Here is a 10727-nt window from a genome sequence, read left to right as displayed (position 1 = left end):
CGCCACCACCACCGCCTGGCCTTTGTATGACATCTTAATGGCAAAAGCTGAACTGTACAAAAGTTTATGTATTTAAGGTTTTGATCATTGTTGCTGGAGAGATGGCTCAGTAGATAAGAGTGTAAGTCAGAAGACCCAAGCTGAGATCTTTGGTACCTACATAAATGTGCTTTGTGACCCCAGCAACATGGGAGCTAGAAACAGGGTGATCAGCAGGATGTACTGCCTGGAAACCACTGCTAGGGGCCCCGCAAACAGACCAAGCTATATAACAGTCATCTAGATGCAGAGGGCCTAGGTCAGTCCTTTGCTGGCTCCCAGCTGTTGGTTCAGAGTCCACAAGCTCCCACAAACTCCGGTCAGCTATCTATTTGGGTTTCCCTGTCATGCTCTTGACTCACCTTGCTCATATAATCCCTCCTCCCTCTCTTCAACTGAGCTCCTAGAATTTGGCCCAGTGCTTGGCTGTGGATCTCTGCATCTGCTTCCATCAGTTACTGGGTGAAGGCTCTATGGTGACAGGGCAGTCACCAGTCTGATTATAATGGAAGACAGTTCAGGCACCCTCTCCACTATTGCTGGGAGTCTTAGCTGGGGTCATCCTTGGGGGTTCCTGGGAGCTTCCCTGACACCGGGTTTCTTCCTAACCCCATAAGGGTTCCCTCTATCAAGATATCTCTTTCATTACTTTTCCTCTCCATTGTGCCCCCAACTCGACCATCCCTCATGTTCCCATCCCTCCATTTTCTCACCTCTATGCCCCGTCCCTACCCCCAGTTTACCCTGGAAATCCCATCTTTTCTTCTTCCCAGGTAGATCCATCTATCCCTCCTAGTGTCCTCCTTGTTACCTGGCTTCTCTGGGGTTGTGGATTGCAGCCTAGGTATCCTTTGCTTTATATCTAGTATCCACTTGTGAGTGAGAACATACCGTGTTTGTCTTTCTGCGCCTGGCTTATCTCACTCAGGATGGTTTTTTCTAGTTCCATTTATTTGCCTGCAAATTTCATGGTGTCGGCTGTTTTTTTTTTTTGTTTGTTTGTTTTCTGCTGAGCAATACTCCATTGTGTACATGTACTACATTTTCTTTATCCATTCTTTGGTTGAGGGGCATCTAGATTGTTTCCAGGTTCTGGCTATTACGAATAATGCTGCTATGAACATAGTTGAGCAAATGTCCTTGTGGTATGATTGAGCATCCTTTGGGTATATGCCCAAGAGTGGTATTGCTGGGTTTTGAAGTAGATGATTCCCAATTTTCCAAGAAATCACCACAGAGATTCAGTGAGGTCTGTCAGTGGAATCCACCATATAAGCAAACTGAAAGAAAAAAAAAAAAACACCGTATGATCCTTTCATTAGATGCTGAAAAAGCCTTTGACAAAATCCAACACCTCTTCTTGATAAAGGTTCTGGAGAGGTCAGGGATACAAGGAACATACCTAAACATAATAATGGCAGTATACAGCAAGCCGACAACCAACATCAAACTAAATGGAGAGAAACTCACAGCGATCACAGTGAAATTAGGAACAAGACAAGGCTGTGCACTCTCTCCGTATCTATTCAATATAGTATTTGAGGTTCTAGCTAAAGCAATAAGTCAACAAAAGGAAATCACGGGTATACAAATTTGAAGGGAAGAAGTCAAACTTCCCCTATTTACAGAATATAATAGTATTTATAGGTGACCCAAAAAATTCTACCAGGGAACTCATAAACACCTTCAGTAATGTGGTTGGATAAAAGATTAACTCAAAAAAAAAATCAGTAGCCCTCCTATATAGAAATGATAAATGGGCTGAGAAAGAAATTAGAGAGGGGCTGGAGAGATGGCTCTCAGCAGTTAAGAGCACTGGCTGCTCTTTCAGAGGTCCTGAGTTCAATTCCCTGCACCCACATGGTGGCTCACAACCATCTATAGTGCAATATAATGCCCTCTTTTGGCCTGCAGGCATACATGCAGGCAGAACACTGAACACATAAATCATAATAATAAATAAATCTTTTAAAAAAAGAAGTCAGAGAAACAACACCCTTTACAGCAGCCACAAATACTATAAAAAATCTTGGGGTAACTTTAACCAAACAAGTTAAATACTTATATGAATATTAAGTCTTTGAAAAAAGAACCTGGGGAAGAGATCAGAAAATTGGAAGATCTCCCATGCTGATGGATCAGTAGGATTTACATGGCAAAATTGGCAATCTTACCAAAAGCAATTTACAGATTCAATACAGTCCCCATCAAAATCCCAACACCATTCTTCACAGACCTCTAAAGAACAATACTTATTTTTCTTTTTACTTCTAATGGGCAAAACCAACCAAACTTTCATCCCTCAGTCACCTCGGTAACAGAAACTCAACTTGTGCTGTTGTTTTGTCTTCCTTCCTTCCTTCCTTCCTTCCTTCCTTCCTTCCTTCCTTCCTTCCTTCCTTCCTTCCTTCCTTCCTTCCTTCCTTCCTTCCTTCCTTCCTTCCTTCCTTCCTTTTTTACACTAAGCTATTAATTATTAAATAAAATGTATGTGAAGTATAGGCAAATCTTTTCTTTAGAGGTTAATATGCTGTGCTTAGAAAGGTTTTCTCTACTGGGTCTGTTGTTCCTTTGGTCACACTGGGAAAGACGAATGTGTGTCACCTCAGCCCTGAGGAAGGACCCAGCGCCTGGCACATGCTGGGCAAGTGCTAGATTCCGGAGCTCTGGCCCCAGCCTCAGACCGGGGATGAAGCAGAGGCCGAAGAAAGTGACTTTGTGAGGTCCACTGTTCCCTGCAGGTACAGTCAGAGTTGCTATAAATACAACAGTAGATCTGTGGACAGTGTCAGCAGCTGAGGACAGGGACTGGATTCATACATCTTTCCTTCCAAAGTCAGAGGCCTTTGACTCACGGTGTCTGCAGAATGTGATCTCCTCCCTTTTCTCCCCCAGATCTTCCTAATTGCATTTTCAGAGTATTTAATTGTATTTGTCCTTTGTACATAAATACACAGAGTATTTGAAAATAAATTTCCCTTGGAGGCTGATTGGTACAGTGTTTATGCATGACCCCCAGTGCTGTTGGGAGGTCACAGGTCTTGTGAAGGTACCCAGAGACTGGGGGATTCCTAGAAACCAGACCCTTTAGGTTTATCCTCAACTTGGAGATAGTATAGTCTTCACCCCTTTGCAAAACGCTTTGAAGAATGCAGGCCAGGGGAAGTGCAAGCAGGCTGAAAATTTGACGTTTATTTTTCTCTAAAAATATAAACTGGGAGTTAGTCTTTGGCAGACAATTAAGAGCCTGCATCCCAGGGCTTTGGTTACAGTTCTGAGCTCTGATTAGGTGTTCCTTGGTGGTGATTACTGCAAGCACAGATGCAATCATTTATTGCGGCTTAATCACTCACATGTTTGAGAAGTTAGTTACCCAGGAAGAGAAATTGAAGCTTGTATAACTTCCATTAGCCTTATTTTTAATAGCAAAAAAAAAAAAATTAAAGAAAGAAAGAAAGAAAAAGAGAGAAAAGAGAAGAAATTATGACTAAATTAGGAATATTGGGTCACATAGGATAAATTGTGGTTGACGAGAGATGCGGAACCTGGCAAGTGTATTGCAGTGAGTAGACAGGTTCTGCAGTAGGGGGAGCAGATGAAGGACTGCCCTCGCTCACAGTCCAGGACAGGCTTCCCAGGGACACAGAGGAATGCTGGCTCTTTGATTGGGAGATTTTCTTCCTTTGAGCTGGTGGCTGAGGCCTTCCTCACCCTCACAGGAGGGTAAAGGGGAGGATAACTCTCTCTCCACAGGTTTTCCACATTATTCAAAGTAGAGGAGGGAGGGGATGGGGCGAGCAGTCGATGAGTATGGCTTCTGGTTTTGTTTTGAACAGGAGAGAGTGGGAAGGTGCATTTGGGCAATGCTACCCTCCTTTCTGCTGTGCAGGGTTTCAGGCTCCCGCTCTGAGAATGAGGCTGGAGTGGATCTGAGATGCTGAGCCCGGGGTGACTGTGAAGGCGTTCAAGAGGCTGTGACTTTGTTGGGTTCAGGGACCGTTCTGCACATGAGTTCTGCCGAGCCTCAGCTGTATGGATTTCTCTAGAGGTCCAGCTGCTGTGGCTTATTCATGAGAAACAAATTTACAGCTGCAGCTATGTAATCCTAATAATGTTCATGCACCTACCCTCTGGTTTTCTGGATCTGTGCTCTTAAGGTGACTAGTCGGAGATCACCAAGACTATCCTGGTGTTAGCGCTGGAAGTTATGTGTCCTGAGAAGGCCTCTGTTGTGAAGAACCCCTCAGTCTCCAGGGCATGGCTCACCCAGCCCTACCCACTCCTTAGCAGCTGTAGCATGGGAGGAGGGACATTCTTGCTGCCTCTCTGGGCAGTCTTCTGCTGGGGCCCCGAGAAGCAGGCCTGTGTGTTTACACAGCGGTAAACCTTAGAAGGAAGAAGGATGCTACTGCCCAGGTGTGCTTAGATGTTACATTCTGGCGAGTCACTGGTGAGCAGTCAATGTCTGTAACTTGTGCAGGCCTAAACAGTTCATTCTTACAGCCTCTCATTCCTGCGGGCTTGACTGGTGGCTCATCTGGCTTCCTCGGTACCATGGTGAGAGGCTGTGACTGGAGCAGCTGGGGACTGGCCGACATGTTGTCTTCACGTGATTGCAGAACCTTGTCAGGTCCTTTATGGGAAGGTGAGGTTTTCTTGTGGCACAGTGGCCCATGGAAAGTTGGATACTTGCCTGGGACTTCAGAGTACCTGAAGAAGCATTCCAGCCACCCTCCATTGTCATGTAGGGTGCTGGTACCTACCAGCATTTCCATCTGTTTTTCTGTTTTCCTTTCTGGTACTAGAGGTTGACTATAGCCCCTGCGTGCTGGGCAAGCCCTGTATCACAGAGCTATTCCTTAGCCTTCTTTGTAATAAAAACAGTAAAGTTATAAAGATATAACTTGTCTTTATTTAAAAAAGATTTATTTTTGTATATGAGTGCTCTGTTTGCATGTATGACGGAAGAGGGCATCAGATCCCACAGTAGATGGTTGTGAACCACCATGTGATTGCTGGGAAATGAACTCAGGACCTCTGTAAGAGCTGCCAGTGCTCTTAACCACTGAGCCATCTCTCCATTCCCAAGATACAACTCTTCATCATCAGTTTTATAGAGGCATGTTTATTCTGAATACAAACTAAAAGGACATTCTGTAAATGTTTCTTGACATATCCTAAAAGCCCTGCTGCTCAATGAATATGTATGTTTGTATATGTGCATGTGTGTTCCCTCTATCCCATAAAACCCCAACTAATGCAGGTAGGTGTTGCAAGGTGATAGGCTTGTGTAAAAAGGTATTTGGACAGTGTGTGTGCACGTGTGTGTGTGTGTGTGTGTGTGTGTGTGTGAGAGAGAGAGAGAGAGAGAGAGAGAGAGAGAGAGACTTACATGAACATTTGCAGCCTAAAGGACAGAAAGAGATTATTAGGATGAAGAAAGGAATTACAGGATGATTTGGGTTGAAAGGAGGTATTTAGAGTAGGAGAAGGTGCTAAGATACCCTGAGTAGAAGGAATCTAAGGGACTGGGGCAGTGGCAAATGTTTAGAAATGAAAGGTGTGGTCATTTGGTTTTAAATGTTACTATAGATGTCTGACCCAGCTCCCGGATTGAAGATCCATGAAGTATTCTTTCTGGTAGTTTTCACCTTATTTCGGAGTAATGGAAGTTGCCTACTGTTTTTTTGTTTGTTTTTGTTGTTGTTGTTTGTTTTTTGAGACAGGGGTTTCTCTGTATAACAGTTCTGACTGTCCTGGAACTTGCTTTGTAGGTCAAGGTAGTATTGCACTCATAGAGATCCTCTCGCCTCTGTGCCCCCACCCTGCGTCCCCACTGTGTTGCTGCACCCCGCCTCTGTATTGCTCTCCCCCATCTCCCCAGTGCTGGGATTAAAGGTGTACATACCACCATGACCAACTGGCTGAAAACTGTCTATTTCAAGAGTTCAGCATAAACTCAAATGTAGGTACTTGGGAAAATTTACTGACAGTACAGTTTTGGCAGAGTTTCAGGAAAACATAATACAAAACTTAATTTTAAATTAAATTATTATTTTATTAACTTTGTATATATTTAATATTGCAACTACAGTTTTATGACTCTTACATGAGTTAATTTTTTTTTTTGGTCTAAGCTCATATAACTTCATTGAAACATCTCAGGAATTATGTATTATACACACACATATGCAAAAAGCTTATAATTCCAAGTCATTGCATGTTTTTGTTTGTGTGTTTGTTTTGTTTGTTGGTTGTCAGAGTCATTTCTCCAAGCATTTATCATTTTATTTTTAACAACAAAACATAACAAAATAAAGTATAAGATAAAACAAAAACCATCACTTTGAAGTTGGACAAGGCAAACCAACAGAAGGAGAAGAAGCCCCAAAGAAGGCACAGGAATCAGAGAGCCACTCATTCGTACACTCAGGAGCCCCATAAGAACACTAACCTGGAAGCTGTAATATATATGCAGAGGAGCTGGTGCAGACCCCTGTAGGCCCTGTGCTGCTGTTTCGGTCTCTGTGAGTTCGTGTGAGCTTTGCTTAGTTGATTTAGGGCCCCCCCTTTTCCTGGTGTTTCCTCCCCGGGCTCTTAACCTTCTTTCTGTCCTTCTGCCTCCTCTTCTGCTGGGTTCCCTGGGCTCTGACAGGAGGAATCTGATGGAGACATCCCATTTAGGACTGAGTGTTCCAAAGACTTTCTCTCCATGTTTGACTGTGGGTCTCTGCATTTGGTCCCATCTGCTGAAGGAGGAAGCCTCTCTGATCATGGCTGAATAAGGCCCTGATCTGGGAGTATAGTCGAATGTCATTAGGAGTCATTTTGTCATTCTTGTATTTGTTGTTATTATTATTACTATTATTATTATTGGCCAGCAGTATTTGGTTTTACTCTAGGTCCCTGGGCCATCTCGTCTCTGGCTCTTGGTTACCTAAGCAGTGTTGGGTATGGGTTCTATCTCATGGGTTGGTTCTTGTCAAATCTATTCCTTGTTTTAAAAGATGTTTTCTGTGTCTGTATTGTAGGAATATTGCAATACGGTCCAGCTAGATTCTGGGATAGATTATCGGAAAAGGGAACTCACTCCTGCAGGAAAACTCTACTACCTGTAAGTGTTTTCTGTGTGTGTGTGTGTGTTTAATTTTCCAGACTTAAAATTTAATGACTTAGTGGGAGAAGACTAAGAAAATAAGTACTTTGTTAGAAGTGGAAAGACTAATTCTGAATTTCACAAGTTTTAAACAAATGTTATGATGTTAACTTCTTTATACGGCCTTGGCCATCCATATTCGCATCGTTTCTAATGTGTGATTGGGTGAAACCCTAATTAGGTTTTGGGGAGATGACAGATGGTTAGGAAGTAATGAGTCCCCTCAAAAGAGGCTGTGAGATTAAGAGAGTATCTTCATGTGCTAAAGGAATTAATTATTTGTGGCCATCTTCTGACAAGTGTTCCCTCTCTGTTCCCCCAAATTGTTGCTGTATTTTGTCCGACAGTCTGTCTGTATTTACCGTTGTTGACTGACTCCTATGCAGAACCAATGCAAAAATGTCTCCCATATGCAAATACAACAGAGTGTCTTTTAAGATTCTCCTGAGTAGGAGCAATTTATAGTAATAGATGTGTTCAGCACATGCAGTTAATGCGGAGAAAACAAGTAGCGTCTGTTTGAAAACGTCACTTGTGAGAACCCCGCGAAGGAGAGCGCTTTCTAGATGCAACTCTTGTTTGGTATCTGACGACAGCGTTGGACGCAGAGTGGGATCTCGGGGGCCATCAGAGGCCTAATTGTAATTTAAGTAAAATGCATGTTTCTGGTAATTTAAATCCTGATGACAACGTGCGAATGAGAGGTTGAGAAAACTTCTTGTCTTTGCCGCCTTGTAAGCAGAAGTACTTACTGTTTTTAAAGCAGAAATTAGGCAGAAAAATCACATAATTAAGATTGCATACTTTAGAACATACCAAAGGGACTGTTGGGGCTTACATCCAGATTCCTGCAATTGTTACAGCAGTGTCTTGTCCCCTTAAGTACTCAGTCTTTAAAGTACTTTACAATCTAAAACAATTCTCTCAACACCGTTGTCTGCTCTCATATGAATGTTTTCCTCCCAGTTTCTTTTATCTTTTATTTTTCTGACATTCATAACCTTTCCCTGACTTTTTACCTATTTCTAGTTGTTTCAGACATGTGGTATTGTCAATAAATAGTCATGTCCTTTTTTCAAAGGAGGCAGTTCTTATTTACTGTTTTTAGGGAAAGTACACTAATACAGAATAATTAAAGTATTTCTTAGTGAGGAATTTCCTTCCTTCTTCCTTTTTCTTTTTCTTTTCTTTCTTTCTTTTTTTATTTTATTTTTTTTTTGGGGGGTGGGTGGGTTAGACTGGACTTCTCTGAGTAACAGCTCTGGCTGTCTGAGAATTTACTTTGTAGACCAGGCTTGAACTGTCAGAGATCCTCCTGCCTCTGATTAAAGGCATGCACCACTGCCAGGCTCCTGAGGAATTTCTTAAGTGAAGAAAATGTGCTGGGGTCTGGGTCAGTCAGCAAGTGCTCACTGTGCTCACCAAGGAAGGACCTGGGTCTGAAAAGCTGGATGAGGCAGCAAGCCTCACCTATTAGCCCAGCAGTAGGGAGGTGGAGACAAGGCTCTGTGTGCTCACTGGCCAGCCAGTGTGGTCGATCTAAAGTTCTAGGCTCAGCGAGAGACTCTGCCTCAAAAAGCATGGAGAAGAGCAACGATTGAGGAAATCACCAGACACTGACTTCTGGTTTCCACACACACACACACACGGACACACGTGCACACACACCACACAAGCACACACATGCACACACATATGCATGCATATAGGCACACACATGTAGGCACACATCTGCATCATGAAGTCTCTGTATGATGCTGACACAGACTTGGTGGGGTTTCTTGTGGTGACTTTCCTCTTCTTGATAAAACCTGGTGATTTTATTTTATTTTTAAACTCATTTATGTTTATTTTCTTGTGTATGTGTGTATATGTGTTTATGCATACACTTTCATGCATTCACACATGCATCTCATGGCACCTGTGTGAAGGTCAGAAGTAGTTTGTGTGAGTTGGCTCTCTTTTTTCCTCTGGGGATCAAAATCAGGTCGTCAGCTTCTAGATCAAGCACTTCACCCTCTGAGCCATCTTGTCTACCCACAAAGCAAGGCATAGTGTAAGTCAGTTCCATTCCTGAGACATGCGGTGGGAGAACACAGCCTCATGCTAACAGTCCCAGAGTCCAGGGAACCGGAATGTCCAAGGGAACTCTGAGATACGGCAGGATGGGAGGCTCGGGGTATATCCTTATTCTCTTGAATGAGCCCTTCATGGAAAAGAGAAAAATACCCTGAGGTCTGTTTTAATTGGATTTCTTTTGTCTTTCTTTTCTGGTAGGAAAGACTGAACCTAGGACCCCACAGACGCTGGGCAAGCACTATACCACTAAACTATACCCTGAGCTCTGTTATTTTACTTTTTATTTATTATTGATTTTTAAATATTTACTTTTATTATTTTAAATTATGTGTATGGGTTTTTGTTGGGAGTGGATATCAGCGTGTGCATGCAGGTACCCCTTAGGCCAGAGGTAGCAGATTCCCCTGGGGCTGGAGTTGCAGGTAGTTGTAATCTGCCTGAAATGGGCACTGGGTACCCAGTTCAGGTCCTCCGCTGAACAGTGCATACTCAGCCTCCGAGTGAGCCCTCCGGCTCATTTTCTTTATGTTCTGAGCCTCTCACCCAGTTGCTGGGCTTGGCCTTGGATTCCCTCTGAGACTAAGCAGGTCTTGAACTTCTTGAGATGGTAGGCCTGTGTCCCCCAGGTCCAGCTTCTCTCACATTTATAGAAAAACTTGCTATATCTCCCCTTGTAACCGACTTGTGGGCAGTGCTATTCTTTTACCCTGTTAAAATATGTTTCTCTTTAGTACTCTCCAGCTAAAATCTGGGATCTGTTTTTGAAGATGGGGTCCAGAGTACTGTCTCATTGATCTTACTGGAGTCAGCTGCCTGTGAAACAGAAGCCTCCCTTCTCCCCAGGGATGCCAACTACTGATGGATTTCCTTACCATCAGTCTCACATCCGCGATCCTTAGTGGAGTAGAAATATTCAGTCAAGATGGATGCATTCAGGGTGGTGGGACTGAGACTAGAAATATTCAGTAGCTTGGCACTTCTCTTCTTCAAGTTTCCAAAGAAAACAAAAAAATACTCCAAGCTAGAATACAAATAATACTAAGAGTCACCAGAGATTTTATTCCAAATAACCACAGAGCAATGTCTGCCATTCAGAATATTGTCTGCTTCCTTAGAACTGATTCTTAGAGACTTTTCCTGTTCACTAGTCCTATTGAGTCAGAAATCTCGGGGTATGAGGTGTGTGTATGAGTGTGTGTGAGTGTGTGTGTGTTAGTGTCTGAAGGTGTGCTCCTCTCAGAACACACATGTGGAGGTCAGAATCAGTCTTGGCTATCAGTTCTTGCCTTCTGCTCTGTTTGAGTCAGGGGCATGTTCGTCGCTGCGCTACACACTCCAGGCAAGCTGCCCCTTGAGTGGACTCACCCAGCTCTGCTGTATTGCTGTAGGAACGCTGGAATCTCTGCTGTATTGCTGTAGGAACGCTGGAATCTCTGCTGTATTGCTGTAGGAA

At 43.3% G+C, this 10727-nt stretch overlaps 1 protein-coding gene across 3 annotated transcripts in view; it reads left to right on the top strand.

Moving 5' to 3' along the window:
* Window positions 1-10727, top strand: part of Afg1l (AFG1 like ATPase) — a 149074-nt gene that overhangs the window by 94362 nt on the left and 43985 nt on the right. For all 3 annotated transcript variants that reach the window (XM_005363575.3, XM_026787400.1, XM_026787401.1), the window contains one exon: window positions 7071-7153. In XM_005363575.3, the coding sequence (XP_005363632.1) occupies window positions 7071-7153 (83 nt within the window). The remainder of the gene's footprint in view (window positions 1-7070; window positions 7154-10727) is intronic.

Source organism: Microtus ochrogaster, linkage group LG9 (genome assembly GCF_000317375.1).
Source record: "Microtus ochrogaster isolate Prairie Vole_2 linkage group LG9, MicOch1.0, whole genome shotgun sequence".
Lineage (NCBI taxonomy): Eukaryota > Metazoa > Chordata > Mammalia > Rodentia > Cricetidae > Microtus > Microtus ochrogaster.
This window is presented reverse-complemented; position numbering and strand designations above follow the sequence as displayed.